The sequence below is a fragment of the Ruditapes philippinarum genome, unplaced genomic scaffold (assembly GCF_026571515.1).
Source record: "Ruditapes philippinarum isolate M1 unplaced genomic scaffold, ASM2657151v2 ctg2317_1_1_1_1, whole genome shotgun sequence".
Taxonomy (NCBI): Eukaryota; Metazoa; Mollusca; class Bivalvia; order Venerida; family Veneridae; genus Ruditapes; species Ruditapes philippinarum.
Genome location: NW_026860132.1, coordinates 191,522 through 215,238, shown reverse-complemented (window position 1 = coordinate 215,238; position 23,717 = coordinate 191,522). Strand labels below are relative to the sequence as shown.

The 23,717-nt window shown below is 32.4% G+C and overlaps 1 protein-coding gene across 10 annotated transcripts in view; it reads left to right on the top strand.

Moving 5' to 3' along the window:
• LOC132758994 (microtubule-actin cross-linking factor 1, isoforms 1/2/3/4/5-like) overlaps positions 1-23,717 on the top strand; it is a 126,403-nt gene that overhangs the window by 11,271 nt on the left and 91,415 nt on the right. For all 10 annotated transcript variants that reach the window (XM_060750714.1, XM_060750723.1, XM_060750715.1 and 7 more), the window contains 13 exons: positions 7,092-7,220; positions 8,100-8,150; positions 11,867-11,938; positions 15,360-15,470; positions 15,983-16,078; positions 17,172-17,294; positions 18,122-18,268; positions 18,876-18,938; positions 19,421-19,512; positions 21,485-21,590; positions 21,967-22,197; positions 23,007-23,125; positions 23,486-23,700. In XM_060750714.1, coding sequence (XP_060606697.1) covers positions 7,092-7,220; positions 8,100-8,150; positions 11,867-11,938; positions 15,360-15,470; positions 15,983-16,078; positions 17,172-17,294; positions 18,122-18,268; positions 18,876-18,938; positions 19,421-19,512; positions 21,485-21,590; positions 21,967-22,197; positions 23,007-23,125; positions 23,486-23,700 — 1,555 coding nt within the window. The remainder of the gene's footprint in view (positions 1-7,091; positions 7,221-8,099; positions 8,151-11,866; positions 11,939-15,359; positions 15,471-15,982; positions 16,079-17,171; positions 17,295-18,121; positions 18,269-18,875; positions 18,939-19,420; positions 19,513-21,484; positions 21,591-21,966; positions 22,198-23,006; positions 23,126-23,485; positions 23,701-23,717) is intronic.

Below are 23,717 nucleotides of genomic sequence, written 5' to 3'. Positions count from 1 at the left end.
GTAAACAGATTTAAGCAATGGGTTTTATTAGATTCTGGAACATTTATCCTGAATATATTAAGAGATATTGGAACATTTATCCTGAATATATTAATAGATATTGGAACATTTATCTTGAATATATTATTAGATATTGGAACATTTATTCTGAATATATTATTAGATATTGGAACATTTATTCTGAATATATTATTAGATATTGGAACATTTATCCTGAAGGTTTTATCAGATATTGGAACATTTATCCTGAAGGTTTTATTCGATACTGGAGCATTTATCCTGAATGTTTTATAAGATATTCAGGAACATGTATCCTGTAGGTTTTATTAGATATTGGAACATTTATCCTGAAGGTTTTATTAGATATTTGAACATTTATCCTGAAGGTTTTATTAGATAATTATTGGAACATTTATTCTGAATATATTATTAGATATTGGAATATTTATTCTGAATATATTATTAGATATTGGAACATTTATCCTAAACATATTAATAGATATTGGAACATTTATTCTGAATATATTATTAGATATTGGAACATTTATCCTGAAGGCTTTATAAGATATTGGAACATTTATCCTGAATATATTATTAGATATTGGAACATTTATCCTGAATATATTATTAGATATTGGAATATTTATCCTGAAGGTTTTATTAGATATTGGAACATTTATCCTGAATATATTATTAGATATTGGAACATTTATCCTGAATATGTTATTAGATATTGGAACATTTATTCTGAATATATTATTAGATATTGGAATATTTATTCTGAATATATTATTAGATATTGGAACATTTATCCTAAATATATTAATAGATATTGGAACATTTATCCTGAATATATTATTAGATATTGGAACATTTATTCTGAATATATTATTAGATATTGGAACATTTATCCTGAAGATTTTAAGATGTCCCTATTTAATGGTACTTTCAAACTTGTTAAAATAAGTAAATTACCATAATGACCTTCACTATGTGTCTACATATTGTATATATGTAAATGAAAGCCTCACATATAGACTAAATATATACAGTATCCCACAGGTGTAATGAGAGCTGTGAATACCCTTAAGAGTTTAAAATATATTGTGTTTAATAAAATCGATGGCATTTTGAATTAAGTTGAAATATTGATATGTTAAGAAAGGCGTATATTATACGTGTATGAAAGTGTATGAACTGTTACCTATTTAAGTCCTGTAGCTAATATTTCTTTCAGTTTCACAAACTCTCCCATGCATCATGGACAATTAAATAACAATTTACTTTACCTTCAATGAAGTGTTAATTATGCCATTAACAAAATAAACGTCTTAGGTTTAAATTTCACAAAATTAAAAAGAAATAAATAGCTAATTATGTAGTTGCCAGGGCCTCCAGGGTAAGACAAGGCAAAGACTGTTCTCCTATTTGATTTATGACGTTTAAAATAAAAAGCTGCACCCTTGATTTAATGAGAAAATTAAAAGTTTTGCCTGAATATATTAGATTGGTTTTTGGTAATAAAATGGTTTTTACTTGACACATCTCTAATGCAAGAAGTTTATAATGTACAGATTTAACTGTGCTGTCATTAATTATGAACAATTTTGAGAAATTGTTTTTTTTTACTTAAATTTCAAAATTGCAGTCCACTATAGTTGATTATGGACATGTATTTCATTGAAAGGAAACTGTCATATGGGAAACTGACTGTGAATTTTAGAGATAAAAAAAATAAAGAATTTTGTTGTTCTAGTTTTGATTTGATGATAGATTTACCCGATATTTACCCACAAGAACTGAATACCATTGGAAGCGGCGCTGACCAAGATCTTCAAGCATATGCATGCCTATGTATATATATGTACGCTGTTGCCAAATACCTGATCTGAGTCTGACAGTTCATATTTAAGCCATGTGTCATGACAAAACCAACATAATGAATTTGCGACCAGCATGGATTCAGACCAGCCTGCACATCCGCGCAGTCTGATCAGGATCCATGCTGTCTGCTATCAGTTTCTCTACTTGTTATAGGATTGTAAGCAAACAGCATGGATCCTGATCAGACTGCACAGATGCACAGGCTGGTGTCGCAAACCCATTATGTTGGTTTTGTTATGACGCGGCTCAATTATTATTTTTGAAAGTTTATAGATTGGATAAGTCTATATAAGATATCTAGCATTGAAAGAGTTAAAGGAAGTCTCTGCAGATGTTTTTAATGTGACATGAAGACATTTAAACACTTAATGTGACAGAGAAAGTTTCTCGAGTTATGTTTACTTATGTTTAAACTTATATGTTAACGTGACCTTCACCATTGAATGTATTTAGATTTGTTATTGTCTTTCGACTTGAAGTTTAAGAGCAGAATTTATTACATTTAATGAATTTCATGCATTATTTTGCATTATTTAATAACCAGTCCAGTCTCGTGACACTCATATTGAAATAATATTTGACCGATTGTGAAAATAAAATAAATTGACATTTTTTGTAGTGACAAGTTTTTCCCTGAAGCTATCTATCTTATATACTAATATCAGTTCTGTCTAGTATGTCATTTGTTGTCCTACTGTCCCCATAGGGTCATAGGTCATTTGTCTAGGTCAATCAGCTGTAAAATTTCCCAGAAGGCTTTTAAGTAAGCTTCTAGTGATCAAGATTTACAAAGTTATGATCCGTCAGTGACACTTATTGCTTGTGTTGTCTTTTAGCTTATTTGATTTTTTCTGAATAATTTTTGTGCCCCTGGATTAATATATATCTGTCACAGGGTGAGAAAAATGTTCAGTCTGAACGGGACTGGAACCCGGGACCCTCGGAATACCGTACCACGACTCTGCCGACTGAGCTATTAGGCCGCTTACATAATATCTTCTTCCTTCAATAGTGAACAGTTCTGCACCGTGACATATCTGAGGGCATATTTTTGTGTGTATGTCTGTCTGTTTGCTTGTCATAAAACTTTAACCATGCAGTTGACCATTCCATTGAGGTTTATCCCTCTACAACCTCAAAACTTCACAGGTGCATGCATGCACCTTAAAGTGCCTTACTGACCAGACCTTTGTGGAGCTCACAGCTAGGGGCAAACTGGTTCAGGTCTGCCTAGGGACATGGGAGTTCAGTGGAGTGTAGCCCTTCTTTTCATCATTTATGACGTTCGGTCCATTGACTAATTATGAGCATGTCAGTGTAGTGCCAGCCAAATAAGATAGAGTAAAACCCAACAAAAAAGTTCTTTGTTGGACAGAATGACCCAGACAGATATTTTACTAACTTATAGCTCTTACATAAAAAAGTTACATTTGGATGAGACTTGATATAGTAAATGGTACAAGTAGACTGTAAATCTGTAGGATTTTCACAGAAGGGGATGCCATAAGTGTTACACTGTACTTGCTATGTTATTAGAACACTTAACTTATAATGGGCAAAATGGTGTCTTCTGTTCAGATCAAGAGTTCAAACTGTTTAATACCTTTTAATCATGTCTACAATTTTTATTGATCTGTCAGGAAAGAAATTCCACTCCAGGGATTATATGTCAGATTTAAAACACATGATTATATCATTAAGGAATTAAGAGAAAGTCTAATTAACCTTTATTAAGTCTGAGCTTTAGTAGAGTGATCATTTTGCTTTTAGATCATGTATTTTATCATGAATGGAAAATTCCTAGATAGTATTTATATCACTCACTTTAATTGCCTGTTGACAGATGGAGTTTGACTCCCTACCCCAGTGCTACATACTGTAATTTTAAGGTGGTCTTCATTTGAACATCTTATTTGCAATAGACTTAACTCTGGAACCAATAATATATATTTTTTCCCGCCTAGCTAATTTGGGAGTACAAACAAACTTTTACAGTTACAGCTTCAAAAATAAGTGCAACAGGTTGATTGACTAATCTATTGTGACGGGTAGTGCACCATGTAGCTATAAGTTTGTCCTGGGGGATAAGCTTGGAAAACCCCACTATTGCTGAGCTCTGGATAACATCTGTTTCAAGGGCTATTTTAGATATCAATTTAATACTGAAACTGCCAATGGTATCAGGTCAGACTGCATTGATGATAATAAACTTTAATAAACATTAAAAGAAGTATTATTGTGTATATAAAAAAAGCTTGGTTCTAATTATTAAAGGTTGGTTGGACCAAAGGCTATATTACATTGCAACAAATTTCAAATATTGCAACTTTTCAAGAGCAGTTGATAAAATTAATGATCAAGTGAAAGGTAAACAAGAAACAAATAAAATGAATATCACTGACTAATGACATCCCTTTAAGCAAGTTACTTATATATGTATTTTGTATCACTGTAGATGTGTTGTACATATTGTAAACAAGGCTGTTTTATGTTAGGTAATTGTCAAAAAAAAAAACTGCACTGGATAATTGAAGAGAAATTTAACTTCCTTTTTTTTGTTGCCAGTTGTTTTTGCCAATTAGATTGCTTGAATTGAACAATTTTGACAAATTTTTGGTGAAATGTTATTAACTTGTATTAACTTATATTGCTATGGTGACAAAAAAAATTACACAATAATTTATCTGTGTTTTTGATATGAGATTTAATTCCTTATTAAAGATTTACATTTCCTGCTTTCGAGAACGGCCAAATTCCTGTTCAAATGAAATTAAGTTCTGATATTTTTTAGAAGTTTTATGTTTGTTTTGTCATAAAAGTTAAAGTCTTCTAATTATGTTTTTAAAATTGGGCCGGAGGCCTTAAAGCGAATAAAGTATTTGTATTGTATTGTATTGTATATGTCAGGTTCATATTCTTTCAATTATCATGTGCAAGAGTGCAGTAATATTTTAAATTATAAATGCATTTTTCTTTATATATGTAAATGTATCTTTTATTGATCATTGAATCTTAGTTAATCATAAATAATAATATTATCAATATCATAACTATCAGGTTAATTTTAATTGGTTAAATCTGCAACTATGAAAATAGTATAGACACTTTTCAAAGCTATAAACACTGTACTTGATGTTACAATTTTTTATTTCACATATATGACAGCTATTTGTTACAATAATAAAACAGTTTAACAATAAAAAAGGAAAGGCCAGGCCTTGTTAACTTTGACCTTTTAGTTTTCACATTACAATTTGATTACAAATTGATCACCTAGATTGCCTAATTTGGATTATAAAACTATAGTTTGACCAAGAGGTTTAGTGCATGACCTATAAAAGTGTAGTTTGAACACCTTTCAGGTTTTATTGAGCAAAATACACCCTACAAATGTTGACGAGATGTTTTTTGTTTTTTTTATAGAAAAGAAAATTAATGTCCTTGTATTAGATATACAAAAAAAATTTACTTTTATATTTATGCAAGATCTGAGTTAATGATGACTGCCAACTTCCTGCTCGCAAAACATTGAAATTATATTTTTTAAACAACAAAATTTTGTTTACACAGTGAATAGTATATTCTATTAGGAATTGCTGGCTGTTTGTATTCAAATACCATCAGTGGGCAAGCAATAATGTTTCCTTAAGCAAAAATTTAACACTTATTCCTAAGACAGTACTGGTTGGTTCCAGGAACGTATTTTTTGAGTGTGTTGATAAGCTAATTAAAAATATAGCTTCCTAAACAATTAAACTAAAATAAATTCTGTATGAAAAAAAAAATGATTTTAACTCCAGACTTTTTTCTCTATGTCTTGAAGGGGTTTAAGTAACTAAATTCTGATTGACCCTTGTATTATATATAGCCACATAAGGGGGATGGTTTAGGTTTCTCACAGGGATTGGGGGTTCGAGCCTAAATTTATTCCACATGGCAATTTATTACTTATAAATACATGACCGTGTGTTATGATCACTAGTCAACTTAAAAGTTAAGTTTATATATAATTACTGGTTTATGGTAAAGGTTAAGATATCCTGTTTGGTTATGAGAAAGGTGATATATTATAAATCTGATGGTATACGGTATGCATTGAAATTTTAACGAAATTTTGATACTAACATTCAACAATTTGTTTCAGTATTTTTAGGGATAATGTCAAATAAAACAATGTTTATATGGCCTTCTTAACCACAATAATACTAACATAAAATGCTGATAGAAAAAGTGTAAATTGTAACCATTATTGTATGTTATCTACTGAGCATTAATGTCCTTGTAAACAAAATGACTTGACATGAAACATTCAATGTACCTGTTCTTGCATAAATCTAATACGATTTATAATAGGGTCAGTGGTCAAGGCTGTAGTATAGTAGATACATGAGTCATTATTATGGTCATCATTGTGGTCAAATCAACAAAATATAGTAGAAACTTATAGAAATGTTATATTATTGTATTACCTGTGTATCAGTCTTCTTTTTGACATTAAATTGTTTTAAGAAGTATGTCAGATATGTGGATATCAATTAACCAATTAATTGTTTCAAGTTTGTAACTACTGCAGTAAATGTCTACACATGTTTAACATATTATAACCAAATGTGATTAAATAGCCTTAAATTGTCACCAGTATAAAACGTGTGAGACTAAAGAAAAAGTGTCGGTCTTTAAGTACCACACTAAATACTGTATTCCGGTATATAATGGACAAGCTAGGCGCTTGAATCGATTAAATTCTAAAATCTCGCCATTTTCACCCTCCAAAATGCACTGTAGGACTTCTAATTCATCTCTTCACACTAATTTATATATGGCCATGAATGAAAAATGTAGGAATCGGTGAAAAGAAAACAATATTTTTCTCCTTTGCAATCATAATTTCTGCAAGCGTTTGCAAGGTACTGCTCCAACACTGTTGTGAATTAAATCCATCAAAAGTCAGACCAGCCTGGCTGCACATAACTTCCATACAGACTCTATATGCAGTTTGTAGCTAAATTTTTGTATCTCGGTAATTGAAATCCCTTATAGTTCAATAGACTCTTCCAAATAAGTGAAATATGTTACATATAATCAAAGTAAGTCTATAAAAGCAGGACACATCCACTTCAGAAATTCGGCAGATTAAACAGGTGAATTTTGTTGATATTTTTTCCATTTTCTTCAATTATCAAATATTTGTATATGTTTTCTTTCAGAATGCTGTTCAAGACATCCCATTTCGTCATAATCAGATTGGAGTACAACAACAACTTGAGACTTTACAAGGCGAGGCTGAGGGCATCAGACCACTAAAACGCAAAGTTGATGAATTTCGAAAATCTAAGGTAATAGTCTTAATCCAGATTTATACATTTTTTAGAGTCGATGACTTCTAATCCAATTACCTCTCTGGCATGGGTTCGATCCCAGGGAGATGCTTTGGTAGTTTACACGGAGGAAGGTAGTCTAGTACTGGTGTAACTCTCCAGGAACGATGGTTAGGAAACTACCTGCCTATATGACTGAAATACTGTTGGAAAAAGACGTAAAATGAAACAAACAAACAAAACAAATACATTTTTTATTTTTTGTGTTTTTGTAGCAAATCCAGGGGTAAAAACAAATTTTTTTCAGTGAGAACAAATTAGCGCAACAGGTTGAATGATCTATTGTGAATGGCAGTGCACCATGAAGCTCAAATTAATGGTAAAAGTTTGTTTGCACTAGGGAAGTAGCTTGGAAAAACCCACATTTGCCGAGTTCCTGATACCTATTAAAACTATCAAAATAGCACAATAATTTGTTATTTAAGTTGCATAGCTATAAAGTGTGTGAATTTGAAACTTAGAAGTCAATTTTGTATTTACAGAATGGAAAAAGAAATAAGATTGTTTTTCTATGACTGCAAGAACTGATAATACTGTTGGCTTCTTTAAATTAATTGTCAAAGCATTTTATTATTTAAGTATAGCTAAAATCTGACTTCAGCAAACAGGTTTCGTATATTTGCTAGGGACCTATTTACTGTCACACAACATCAAAATAAAAGCGACAATTTAAGTTATGGAAGCTAGAACTTAGATTAAGTAAATTGATTACAAATTCTAAACAAAGCATGTCTGATGAATTTAAGGAAAGTTACAAATGAAGAGTGTTATTGTAAAGATACTATTAGGAATCTTTATTTTTGAAATGTCATTTTAAGTGTTTATTTTTCTTTTCAGAAACACACAAAAGAAGTTCCAGTTTTGGAGGCAGAATTTGCTTTATTAGAGGTAAGCTTACCTTGCTTTAAGCATTATCTTAGTAGGTGTTTTAAAATATTGTATAAAATCTGCACCTTTTTTGTTGATACAAGACAAGGCATTTATACTGATTTTCCATCATTATTATCAGTTTAATTGTACAATTTGGCAGTTTCTTCTTAAGTGTTTATAATACCTTTAGAACCACAATTTTTCATTGGTTATTGTAAAAGAGGTGTCACTTTCAAACTGAAATTGACCAATGAAAACAGGTTTTGCTTGGGAGTAAATTTTTTTCAAATGAACAAAATTTAATTTGCTTAGTAATGAATGGTCCAGGTTTCCGAAATTAATGTTTTTAAGATTGTTGTGTGTTAGATTGTAGTGAGGAATTTTAAGGAGTCACTAAAAAGCTATAGATTAACCTCGAACCTCTCGTAATGGGCAGCATTCCTTTAACTTGTACTACAGAGCTATTTTCTATTTTTTATTTGACCCAAATATTTCCGATAGGACGGCTATACTTTATGCTATTTATTTATTCATTTTGATAGTATTATACAGTCATTACGGCATTCAATATATAGATAAAAACCTTATTTATTGTTCAAATTTTGATGAAAGATAGAAGTGTTTGTTATCAATTTTAATAAAAAGGGCGTTATCAACTTGATACTCGTATACAGCTACTACCTTTGTCTATATTGATACAAGCACTCGAAACTTGAAGATATTTATGTTCGATCATTGATAAATAAGCAAATAAGAAGTTTGCGTAAGTCATTCTGAATGCTTATATTTGATACATCAAGAGTTTACTTCAGATAAGATGCTTCGTAAATTTAGACGCCATCGTTATCGTTTTAATACTACTGAGTGTCAATATACTTGCCTTCGCTATCGTACATTCTTAATTCACTGTCCTCTAATATATCAGAAAAAGAATCATTTTGAGACAGTCCCTCAGTGGTTGTTTAATGCGTTATTAATGCCCGTGTTCGAAAACTACAAACTTATAAAGTATGAAGTGTATGATTACCTGAAAAGAAATACGATACCAGTAAAGTGTGACTTTACCCTACAGAAATGGTTACACAAATTCTGTTTTGTATTGTTATGTTGTCGAAAATATCCTTTTTCAAACGTATCTGTTCAAACAAACGTATCTTTTTGAGCACAGTTAATCTTCGTTACATCTGCATTCTTAGATTTGAAATAATGAATGGAATGATATAGTTGTATTATTTTTAGGGGAAGCACGTTTTTCAATCAATAGGTCGTAAATCACAGATAAATATATTCCGTTATTCATGTTTGATATATATCGTATTTTATCAATATAAATTATATACAGCCATAATGCATTCCATTCTGTATGATATGAAATTATTATTCCCATTTTATTTATGCACATAATGTTGAATGTACAAGTATGAATGTTGAATATACATGTATGGGTAATCTTAAATAAGAAGTATGAAGTACTGGTTTATTTTAATAATAAGTAAAGATCAGCCTTAATTTTTTGTTATAATAAATATTTGAAAATAATCTTTTATAAAATAATGTTTGCATGTTTAGATTAATTTATTTTCAAAATGTGACAACTGAGGCATTCTGAGCGTGACACGTTTAAAAGATCTGTGCAGTATAATCTTTCCCATAATATTGTACTATATAAATATAAATGACTGAGATAGTATTACAGTATTTAGATTTTCCTCCAGTCAATTTTGTCTGCGATTGGTCAGTTTCATTCTAAGTTCTTGTGCCTTTGAAGCAGTTAATTAGTTGACTCTGTACCAGCTTGTTGTTTCCATCATCATGATCATGGGTCCAATTGACTTTGGCCCTGTAGATAATACCTGGGGGCCCCTGATGGGTCTGTTCATTTAGGATGCCTGATTCAAAGTAATTTACCTTTTGGCTTAAATTTGGCTTTTATGGATGCAGAGGAGGTCATCAGGTTGAGACTTAATAGGGGGTCAGTGGTTTGAACTCATGGTGCATAAAGTATTGCAATGTGTGACCTGAGTAACTCAACCATAAAATCTCCATTTTGAAAAGGTTTTTGATCAATTCGACTGATCTTTGTTATACAGTTTTGTTGTATCTCTGGTCAATTTTTATAGACATATATACATGGTTATTGTTATCGCACCGTGAGACATAAATAGATGTCATAAAATAGCTGTCTAAATTGAACAATGTCTTTCTCACAAAATTATGTATACGGTATTGTCCAATGTGACGGGAAAACATTGTCCAACTTCTGTTTTAACAAAAACAAAAAATTTACATCAAGGATGAGACGCTGGATAATTTGCATCATGTTTTCAATTTCTTGCTTTCGGCTAGCCAGTATCATTATCATACATGTGGTGTTTTGTCTGCGTTTTGTTACATTAAATTGTATCTTAATTAACCCTTCACCTGCTGAATTTGCATAATGGATTTGCCTTACTTATAATTTGAAACAGTCTATTTGAATATAAAGGGATTTCATTAATCATATACAAAATAATCAGCTTCCAACAGTCATGAAGCGTGGTATAAACCAACATGGAATTGTAGGCAGGCTTCACTCTAAGTGCATACTAAAAGGAACTCCACTGAGGTCCATTATTAAAAGCCTAAAAATTTGATTTTCTTACATTGTAAGTGCCTTACAACAAAAAGATATTCAAGAGATAATTAAGAAATATAATCAGAAATTGTTTGAAAATCGTATTTTAATGCTATATTTAGCCAGATTTTAGTGAAAGGCTTTTCAATTTTGGACCATTTTTCACAATTGTAACATTTGTTCTGGAAATAAAAAAAAGTGAGCAAGTGATCTGAAATTTTAGCTCCCAAGTTACTGGTCTAGATCTACATCAAACGGAACATTTATCAAAAAATTGTTTCTGCTAGCTTCATTGTCAAAAAACCTCAGTGGCAAAGGCTGAAGGCTTTTGTTTCTAATGTTATGGGTCACTATGTAAATTTGAACACCATCAGGCATCTGTATCACATAAACTACCTGTCTAAAACGTTAATTGTTTTGTTGAAAAATGTTTTTTTGTGTATTGAAACATCAAACATATACAATAAGTGCATCTCTTATCTAAATGGGTTTGTTATACCTTGTTTTTTTCAATTAGGGATTCACTTTGCCTAATTGAAAATTGAGACAAAATTGTAAATCAAGGGCATTTTTTTGTGGTACTTAATGCGTTTGTTAAACATCGTAAAACATAGTAAATAAGGAAGTTTTGTACTATAGATACTGATGCTAAAATACTGACCTTATTATTTAAGTTACATATTGCAGATTTTGCGATTCATCCCACTCTCTTAAACATTCTTGAAAGAAAAAAAGGGTTTTTTTGTTTTGTTTTTTTTGGCAAACATAAATTATATATTCTGGAATTTTGTGATTATGGCATTGTGGCTATATTAGTAACACTTTCAAGTGTTATATATAGCCTAGATACTAATATATTTGAGCAACATCATGACAAAACCAACGTTATGCATTTGCGACCAACATGGATCCAGACCAGACTGCACATCCGCGCAGTCTGATCAGGATCCATGATGTTCGCTATCTAAGTTTCTCTACTTTTTATAGGGTTTGTAAGCAAACAGCATGGATCCTGATCAGACTGCGCGGGTGCGCAGGCTGGTCTGGATCCATGCTGGTCGCAAACGCATTATGTTGGTTTTGTCATGACACGGCTCATTTATTATTTTGTTCATTACAGGACCAGGCTCATCAGAAAAAAAGATGTTTGGAGACAGTGTTGTATGTCAGTGAAGTAGAGAATCTCTTCCAGGTACGTACATACATGTCTATAGCAAAATGATAAAAACTGGTACAAGATATTAACATATATTATATTCTTTCAAACCTGGGAATGGAGTATGTTTGTTTGAGAGCATATATATTGAAATTTAAGGCGCGTTCGTGGCAAGTGGTTATTAGGTCCTTAACGCCTCTGAACTCTGTAGGTTCCAGCCATGCCAGTGTCTTCAGGTTCTTCCATCATAGTGAGAAAGCTTTAATTAACCTACATACTTATTTGTAACTAATTAACATAAACTAGCTATTTTGTCTGGGCCAATTTACTGTAACTGATAAAATTAAATTAAAAAAAGTTTTAATTAATTTCTATAAATATTATACTTTGATTAGCTAGTGTCTGTGAAAATATACCTGACCTATTTCTCAGTCATGTAGAATAGGATATAGAATGTGGTTATGAAGCTTTTTAGAATTATGTATAGTCTAAACTAAGGAAGATCTCTTCTTATGATTTACTTGCCAATTATCACTGCAAAGAAGATTTCTTATGATTTACTGCCAATTATCACTGCAAAAAAGATTTCTTATGATTTACTGCCAATTATCACTGCAAAAAAGATTTCTTATGATTTACTGCCAATTATCACTGCAAAGAAGATTTCTTATGATTTACTGCCAATTATCACTGCAAAGAAGATTTCTTATGATTTACTGCCAATTATCACTGCAAAGAAGATTTCTTATGATTTACTGCCAATTATCACTGCAAAAAAGATTTCTTATGATTTACTGCCAATTATCACTGCAAAAAAGATTTCTTATGATTTACTGCCAATTATCACTGCAAAGAAGATTTCTTATGATTTACTGCCAATTATCACTGCAAAAAAGATTTCTTATGATTTACTGCCAATTATCACTGCAAAGAAGATTTCTTATGATTTACTTGCCAATTATCACTGCAAAGAAGATTTCTTATGATTTACTTGCCAATTATCACTGCAAAGAAGATTTCTTATGATTTACTTGCCAATTATCACTGCAAAGAAGATTTCTTATGATTTACTTGCCAATTATCACTGCAAAGAAGATTTCTTATGATTTACTTGCCAATTTTCACTGCAAAGAAGCCAACAATAAAATTTGCATGGTCTGTCTGCACAGATCCTTTTTTACAAAATAAAAAAGGATAAAATTTAAAACAGAAGAATTTTAGGATACTCATCTGGCCCTTTCTATTCATTAAAGGCCCATTACAGTGTTACACAACTGAAAACTAAACCATTAGCATTGATTTTGAATAAGAAAATATACATACATGAACTAAAATATTCCCTTTTAATCTTTAGTGTAAATCAATAAATTTAAATACCAATAGTTAAAAGTTGTTTAGTTTTTTTACGCTTTGAAGTTTTCATCAGAAAGCTTTTAATATATGAAATGACTTAAAATGTCAGTAACTTTAAAATACCATTCATTATAAAAGGTGTGACAAAGTAACTAGTAAGGTAAACATGGAGCTTTAAACATGTTGAAGTTTTATGAAGTTGTTAAAGTGTTATTACCATGTTTGTATGTGGCATTTAACAATGAAAAGCTTGTTTACCTAAATCTGTATGTATAGAATCTACCACTGTCATTCATGCTATCCTTAGATCAGCACTGAAAAGTAGAGAAGAGAGTTAAGTTCAATTATAGAAGGAAGTAAGTTTAGTAAGGGAAGAGAGTAAGTTTGGTAAGGGAAGAGAGTTAAGTAAGTTTGTCAGTACGGTAAGAGTGTAAGTTAAAGTAGGGAAGAGAGTTAAGTTCAGTTATTTAGGGAAGAGAGTCAAGTTCAGTTATTCAGTAAGGAAAGAGAGTAAATTTAGTTAGGGAAGGGAGTAAGTTTGATTTGGGAAAAGAGTAAGTGAAGTTTTGAATGAAAGAGTAAGTGAAGTTTGGGATGTGCACATCTTAAAGTTTAGGAAGAGGGTAAGATAGGTTTTTGAAAAAAGAGTAAGTTAAGTTTGGGAAATGAGAGTAAGTCAATGTTAAAAAGAGAGTACCCTTAGTAAGGGAAGAGAGTATTTATTAGTTTAAATAGGATAAAGAGATATTTTAATTTGGGAAAAGAATAATTGAAGTTTTGGTATGTGCATCATTTGAAGTTTAGGAAGGGAGTAAGATAAGTTTTGGAAAAAGAAAGTAAGTTTAGTTTGGGAAAAGTGTCAGTTGAAGATCAGGAAGAGAGTAGGTTTAGTTTGGGAAAAGAGGGTGAGTTCAGGTTTAGAAGGGGAGTAAGTTTTGTAAGGGAAGAGAGTAAGTTTTAGCTTTGGTAAAATTCAGTAAGTATAGTTTTGGTTCCATGTTAATATAAGTTGATGTTACGGATTCCTGTGGCTTGTTTCCTTAAGAAATAAGTTTCTTGAATGAGAAAGTTTATAAAATGCCTGTGATATCCTGTTGTGGAAGGTAAATTACAGAATTGATCTGGAAATTGTCACAATGTTCATAGAGAAGATTATCCTCAATTGTCACAACACCTTGCCATTTGATTACGGTTGACAGTTTTATATACAGACCCTTTGCCATTTGAATGTGCATGTTTTGAATGTTTTGAAATTCTTATCAGCAAAAAGTGGCAGTAATAATTGTCTTCATTTCTTATTTCTTTTGACAGTTATGTTGGTTTGACATAATTTGTTCAAATTATACCAGAAGTATTGAATGAAAGAGCATTGATATTAAATATTGTCAATTCAGTGAATTCTATTATTAAAGAGTAAACTTTATGCAGTGAGAGTATAAAAAACACATTATTTTCAATAGAAGGGCAATAGAGTGTGAAAAGTATGAAGATTATATCATTAGATTTTTCAGCCTTCAAATTGAATTTTTTTGAAAGCGAAGTCGTTTTCGTTTCAATTAATCAAAGCGATAGGAGTGACTTGAGTGTTTTGTACCTTTAACTTCTTGTGAATCGATGGCGAGTCGAGCGAACGTAATTGATTAGGTACAAACAAACTGCGTGGGGAAAGAATAATAGATGCGACTGTATTAGGAGTGCAAGAAATTGAATGTTGCATGTTCACTGTATATAAATTCTTAATAGTATGATAGGTATTGTAATGTGTAAGGCCAAGAGAATATTTTTCACTGTGCCATATAGGCCAAATAAATGTATATATTTCACTCTTTGCTTGGTCGGAAGGTATGTTTCACTAGGTCATAGACTCAAAATATATATGAATATACATGTATGTCACTGTCGGCTAGGTCTAAAATATATGAAAATTACTTTTTGATTGGCCAGATTTATATATTTCTAGACCAATTTATTGTGCAAAAAAGAATTAATTATAACATTGCATATATGACTTTACCCACCCTTATACCTTGATAAACAATTCCTTAGTTTCTTGAGGAAAATATATTTGAGCTTTAGATGATTTTTTGTTGTTGTAAAATTGCAGAATGTACAGACGGATTTTGAAGAGAGAGCACTATACCTCACAGAGAGGAGGGGCGTGTTTGACAGCATATATAGGCGGGAACATATGGAAAACTCCTCCCGCATGCATAGGGTAAATAGTTTCGACTCTTCTCCTCCATGTTTATGAACTTTTATTAAAACATTATAATTTTCCCATAGGAATTGAAACATTTGTTTTACTTGTAATTTGAAAACCTTTTAGTTTATACAGATTTATTTTAGTTTGATTATGTTGGAAGCTTAGAATAAGCTTATTGAAACATTCTTGAATCCTTTCCTGGAACCAACCAGTACTAAGCAATGAGTGTAAAGCTTCATGCTCAAGGAAACAACAGCTTGTCCCTGACGGGGACTCGTGCGACCAGCAATCCTTAGATCACTACTCCGACGCGTTAAAAACCTTTTTGTTACAAAGATGTAGCAAAATAGTAGATATGTTAATTAAACATGTCCTATGTAGGGTATAGAAATTTGTCATGATTTATATAATTATGAATGTTTCATTTTAATTTTCAAATATTTAAGTTCTGAAAATATTTTAGCACTGCATTTTGATGGTGATATCATTTAACAATGTGTATATTTGTTATGTTATATTTTCAGGACTGTGTATACACTCTTAGAAAAAGTTGGAGTTGGTTAGGTACGGTGGCACGATGTATGGAAATACACTTAGCTAATGCTTCAGAGTATCACCAGGTAATTTTGTTACATTATAGTTATAATTTATTGTTAAGATGATGATGATAATAAGTACATGTGAATGACCCCAGTATAGAGACAGGTTATTCATCATTACGGTCCACTACTGCCAGGCTCTATACTGTTATATACCCAATTTTATTAAAGGAACTCCACTAAGGTACAAAGGCCTTAAAAATATAAAACTTGAAAATGTTACAAAGATCAAGTGGGAAACTTAAAATTGAAAAATCTGCAAACAATGATAAGGAAGTATGCAAAATATTTAATCCAAAATCATTTTTTTTGTGTGATCCCTAGCCGGATTTGATTGAAAATCACTGCAAGGCATTTCAATCTGGGGGTACTCTGGGCTTTAAAAATGATTATTCTGGAAAAGTGGGTCGAAAGAATGACATCAAATACAGGAGGGAACAAGTTATTAAGACAGACCTACAACAATTGGTACACCAGTCCATTCCCACCATATCAAAATACCTCCATGGAGTCCCTTTAATTTGATATTGAAATCCCGTAATTTTTTATTGGCTGTCACAAATTAAATATGGATCAAGAATACACAAACTTTAGGTAGTAGGTGTTTAGGATTTTTGGATTTATATACTATTAAGGTACATATTAGGTAAATTGTGCTAGGCAGTGATATTCCTATTGAATATTCAGTTTAACTAATTTCTAACTAGATTACAATGTCAATAATAAAACTACTTGATATTTTAATTAATTTATATTGGTTCCTTTAATAAAAAAAAAATCCGTAGGAAGCAGGTTATAGTGTGCACTGATTATCTTGTATACTTGAAATATCGTAGATTTTATTTGAGCCGACCATAGTGCATTTGCGACCAGCATGGATCCAGACCAGCCTGCGCATCCGCGCTGTCTGATCAGGATCCATGCTGTTTGCTTACCAACCCTTTTACAAGTAGAGAAAATAATAGTGAACAGCATGGATCCTGATCAGACTGCGCGGATGTGCAGGCTGGTCTGGATCCATGCTGGTCGCAAAACCTTCATGTTGGTTTTGTCGTGACGCGGCTCATTTGTTATTTGATATCTAATTTGGTTTGTAATTTTTTTTTTCTCGCAGTTTTTTCACGACTCGCAGTATCTGTATGAGGACATGCAGATTTATCTTACTTGGCTGAACTCGGAGAACATGAGAGAAAGAGTGGAGACGTTAGAACCGGGTACCATCATCAAACATATCAGGGTATGTAACTCTTGTTGACTATTTTTATTAAAGGGAAGTAATAAAAATAAGACCTTTTTCTCAGTTTGCAGGAGAATGATTATTGAATGTCAAATAACCGCCTTCGTGGTCGAGGGGTTAGAGTCGATGACTTCTTCTAATCCAGTTACCTCTCTGGCGTGGGTTCAATCCCCTGGAGATGCTGTGGTAGTTTAGCGCGGAGGAAGGTAGCCTAGTACTGGTGTAACTCTCCAGGAATGATGGTTAGGAAACTACCCGCCTATATGACTGATATACTGTTGGGAAAAGGCGTAAAATGAAACAAACAAACAAACGAATGTCAAATCAGGCAGTAGAGCAGTACTATGTAAAAATTTGAGCTGTTGATGTTTCTTTTTCCCTCAACAAGTGATATTAAGTTTATTGAATGGAAGCAAGAAAACATTAATTTATTATAGTCTATAGATATCAATTTGGAAAAATCAGTGATTTTGACTTACAAATAAATTATAAATAAAATGACAAAAAAATCACTAGCATCACAGGCCAGCATTGTTATGATTTATGGTTATGCTCTTGCATGCAAGTTGCTTACTCTAAAACTACTAAAGGGAATGGGTTCAAAACTTCACACACTTATTCTCTGTGATTTATCTTACATGATGGGCATAGGTTCCATAACTCTGACTAACCTTTTTACTGGGAAGAGTTATGTCCCTTTCTACCTGTCGAGCACTGTGAATATTCCACTGCGCTGTCCAAGCTGTGGATTAATTTGAAATAAAAGATAAATTTCAGATATAATTTTAGCCAGACAAAATATATGTAATGTTTGAATTTATTTGTAGGATGTGACTAATACATTGTTAGATTATCAGTCGCGAGTTGAGAAACTGAGTACAAGAAGTCACGAGGTGTACCCCATACATTTGAGAAAAGACATTGAAGAGTATGGAATCAAAGGAAGGGCATTAGTGGATTACCAACATCAAGAGGTATATTGAATTGTTAACTGCAAATTTTTATTTGTTTGGCCAATCATTTTTGGCCTATTACTTTTGACTGATTATTTTTGGCCTATTATTTTTGACTGATTATTTTTGGCCTATTATTTACAGTTCAGAATAGAAGAAATTATTTTAATCATTTTATTAGAAGAAATATTAAAATTTTGTCATCAAGTCTGCTAATAAAGATCTGTCATGGTTAATTGAACAAAAGTTTGTACTTTCTTATAAGTATTTGATTTTCAAAATGTAATTGAATTACTGCAATATTATAAAAAATAGATAATTCTTTTAAGTAGAGAGAGGTGTACTTGTGGTAAAGGTGATTTCTTTTACCCAGGGATCATGGGTTTGACCTCTACTTGGGTCATAACCATGTTTCCTCAAATGATACCATTACTGGTTAGTTTCTTGTTGTTAGTTTCCTGTTGTTAGTTTCCTGTTGTTAGTTTCCGGTTGTTAGTTTCTGGTTCAAGCAATCTTTAGAGTAATTTGAAGGAGTTTTCAGCTTTTTATCACAATCAAAACAAGTGAAAATAATAATGTTAAAACCAAACCACCTTTATATATTCTATTTTCTTTTATTTAAATTTAGGTGACATTGAAAGATGGGGAAGAGTGTATTATATTGAACAATACAGATTCTGACAACTGGCAGGTAAATATGTATACATCATAATATAGTGATTTTTATTCTCAACATAATAATGACACTGTGCTATCACAATGTGATTACATGTAGTGTGTAGAGTTTTAAACATAACATAATTTTCTCTGTGTGTAGTCAGAAAATGTTTATTTTACATTGCAAAAGAGACTGTATAATAATTATCAGATTTTTTTTCCAGATATCATATTTGAGCATGATATATCTTAAATCTTTTAAGAAGTCACTTAAAAAGATTGACATTGTTTTATTAGAAAGGTGATAGATTTTGTTGACAAAATTGAGCCGCGTCATGACAAAACCAACATAGTGCGTTTGCAACCACCATGGATCCAGACCAGCCCTTGCATCCGCGCAGTCTGATCAGGATCCATGCTGTCGTTATCAGTTTCTCTACTTGTAATAGACTTGGTAAGTGAAAACCATTATGTTGGTTTTGTCATGACGAGGCTCAAATCTTCCTTATTTTGTAGATAAGATGTTCTGATGGAACAGAGGCTGAGGTTCCAGGAATTATACTTGTTATACCACCACCTGACAAGAAGGCTTATAACGAAGCTGACAGGTATGATTTTCCAATTTCCATATTTTACTGAGATTTTACAGTTTACTGAGATTTTACTGTTTACTGAAATTTCACAATTTACTGAAATTTCACAATTTACTGAAATTTTACAATTAACTAAAATCTTCCATTTTACTGAGATTTTACAGTTTACTGAATTTTTTACAATTTACTGATATTTTACAGTTTTGCCAATTACTAAAATTTTTAACCAGGTTTTCAATTTTGAAAATCCTGGTTATTAGATTGGGGTATGGCGGGCGGATGGGCGGATGGGCGGATGGGCGGCTGGGCGGATGGGCGGGCGTCAAACGAAATTGTGTCCGCTCTGTAACTCTTCAACCCTTTGAAGAATTTTGATGAAACTTCAGACAAATGTTTACCACATCAAGATGACGTGCAGAACGCATGTTCCGCATGGCTGGCTCCAAGGTCAAGGTCACAGTGACATTAACATTGAAAATCCTGTCCGCTCTGTAACTCTTCAACCCTTTGAAGAATTTTGATGAAACTTCAGACAAATGTTTACCACATCAAGATGACGTGCAGAACGCATGTTCCGCATGGCTGGCTCCAAGGTCAAGGTCACAGTGACATTAACATTGAAAATCCTGTTTACATGATTTTAACTTCGGGCCTCAAACGAAATTGTGTCCGCTCTGTAACTCTTCAACCCTTTGAAGAATTTTGATGAAACTTCAGACAAATGTTTACCACATCAAGATGACGTGCAGAACGCATGTTCCGCATGGCTGGCTCCAAGGTCAAGGTCACAGTGACATTAACATTGAAAATCCTGTCCGCTCTGTAACTCTTCAACCCTTTGAAGAATTTTGATGAAACTTCAGACAAATGTTTACCACATCAAGATGACGTGCAGAACGCATGTTCCGCATGGCTGGCTCCAAGGTCAAGGTCACAGTGACATTAACATTGAAAATCCTGTTTACATGATTTTAACTTCGGGCGTCGGGCGTCAAACGAAATTGTGTCCGCTCTGTAACTCTTCAACCCTTTGAAGAATTTTGATGAAACTTCAGACAAATGTTTACCACATCAAGATGATGTGCAGAACGCATGTTCCGCATGGCTGGCTCCAAGGTCAAGGTCACAGTGACATTAACATTGAAAATCCTGTCCGCTCTGTAACTCTTCAACCCTTTGAAGAATTTTGATGAAACTTCAGACAAATGTTTACCACATCAAGATGACGTGCAGAACGCATGTTCCGCATGGCTGGCTCCAAGGTCAAGGTCACAGTGACATTAACATTGAAAATCCTGTTTACATGATTTTAACTTGATTTGGCAGTCAAAGGTCATATCATCTTTGGAGGTAATTTAAAAAAGATATGATATATTATTTCATGTCTACTTTGTAACTTGTTTTTCATTATACAGAATTATCAATATAATTATAGTGAACAAATTCTTCTGTGCTGAACTCGTCCTACATTTCTCAACGGATTTTGTTCAAACTTTCACAGAAGCTTTGTCATCAAGCACCCTGGCACATATTGTCGGGGTTTTGTGATTGGATAGTTTTTGACCTAATTATGGCCCTTTGTTTTTTTCCTTATACATAATATTATAGTGAACACTTCTTCAGTGGCAATTCCTCCTACATTATTCATGTTTTACATTGCACATAGTTACATTGTTTGTTGCTTGTATTTGTATTTCAAATACAACATATTTATCTACAATGGTGATAATTGAAAACCTGGTTTCATGGCATTGCCATGTTTCTTGTTCAATTTACTGATAGTTTCCATTTTTCAAGAAATATTCCCATTTACTGAAAATTTACTAGTTACTGAAACTTTCCAATTTACTGAAATTTTCCGTTTTTGTGAAATTTTCCAGTTTTTATGAAATTTGACATTTTTTTGATTTTACTGTTATTTAACCATTTACTGAAATTTTACAATTTACCGAATTCATACAAATATTATTTTATCACAATATTTCAGGGCCAAAGATCAGCTTGTAGTTAACTGGGAGACAACTCTGAAGAGACTAAGAGTTCAACTAACACAGTTTCTGACAGCCTCTGCTGAGGATACGACAGTTAAAGAGGTAAACGTCTTGTACAGCTTTAACATTTCTGACCTTTTCATGACCTTAGCAGCAACAGAATCTACCTTGGTACCGTCTGATCGTGGTCTGCTCTGTTTGCTAGTCAGTCAATATTTATTTTGAAAATTTTCCCTAAATATAAAAATGGTTTTGTCCAGAATAAAGGATAGATAAGCCCATTTGAGATATTTAGGGTGGAAATGATAAATAATACTGGCGCAGGCTTTATAAGGGAAGTGTTCCTTGCATTGCAATCAGGATACAAAATAATAACTTAACATTAAAACATGGACACGTACGGCAGCCAATAAGATGATTTTTTGCAGTTTCATTTATACAGTATGTCAGCCAATCAGATGATATTTTACAATTTCAGTTGTACAGTATATCAGCCAATCAGAAAGCAGATCTCATGAGACTGATGAATGAGGCTGTACAGGTGCTCAGACCTGATCAGACAGAGGACGATGTAGATTATCGTGACCTCGTCTCCCAGGCAACGACCTTCCGTAAGATCTTGAGTCAAGTTAAACCAAGTGCTAAAGATACCCAGAATGGCACAACACTCACATGGCAGGCTAACGCGAAGACATTGACTATATATAAGGTAAGAAACTTAAGTTGCTTCTTTTTGTTTTCATAATGAGAAGTTTTGTTCTAGATAGGCACAATTTATTATAAATTTGAAAAAGTGTAACAGCTTGTTGAAAGAGCGCCTGTAGTTTTAATGAATGGTATAGTTGTCATAACCGCCTCTGTGGTCGAGGGGTTAGAGTCCATGACTTCTAATCCAGTTACCTCTCTGGCATGGGTTCGATCCCCGGGAGATGCTTTGGTAGTTTAACGCGGAGGAAGGTAGTCTAGTACTGGTGTAACTCTCCAGGAACAATGTTTAAGAAACTACCCGCCTATATGACTGAAATACTGTTGGGAAAAGGCGTAAAATGAAACAAACAAACGTGTTTGAAGTAATAGTCAAACTTTTCCCTAACATTTGAGAAAGTGTAATGACAGGTTGACAGAGTGTCCATAATTTTTTCTACTAGCAATAGAGTATTATCTGAAATGGTACGTATTTAAAGGGAATATAAATCACTCTTCCTTCACCACTAAGACTTGAATTACACCATTTGAACATAATAGTTTTTATATTGAATTAAACCTTACAAAATGAATCAAATGAATTTGTGAACATAAAGTTTGCTATATTAGTTCATGAGCTATGCAATATATTTTGGAAACTGATAAAAATCTTGCTGTCCTTGATATATTATAAATTTTGTGAATTTTATATTTATTTTCATTAAGTAAGATTAAATTTGTTATTTTATTCATGAAATTGAATTTACTAATGCCCTTTGTTATAATATGAACAATATATGTATATTATATATATTTTATTATATATATTTTTAGGAATTTATAACATATGCAAAGGCATACAATAAAAATTTACACAACACGAGAGAGAAGACGGGTGTCCTGTTACCAGATCTGACAGGACCGACGTACTCCTCAAAGGCCTATTTTGAAATGTATGTATAATATTTTGTAATCAAATCAAATTGCATGCATAAAAAGGAATATAACTTTTGGTAGTGATGAAATTTTGCATATATATAAGATAGAAACAAAAGCAGAAAAGTGAAATCTTGAAAAAATTGTTTGAATTAAATCCTTAAGTTATTCGTCAGTACATGGATTGTTCATATATTGGATAGGAAAGAAAATGAATAATTAATGCTTTTAAAGAGCAGATTTAAATTTGCAGGATAATAGGTCAAAGTGTACTTTGAAATTAAAGGTTATTGAGACAGTCTAACATTGTTTTTCTTAAGTTAGAATTATCAATAGAATAATACATGTATAAGAAATAATTTACTTTAACCATGCAGGGCACTTCCAGTGGTAGATATCGACATTCAGACCAAGAAGATGTCGGTAACTAGGGTGCGATCAGAGCTCTATATACATGAAAGACGCCACGGTAAACCGCCAATACCTCCTCCGAGACGACGTCAGAAACTACGTCGTGTAGCCTCGGCTGTTGGAGGTGACAGTGCCGCTGCCAGTGGAGTACTTAAAGACACAAAGTCGTTCGTGATTGCAGGTATGTGTGTTCGTTTA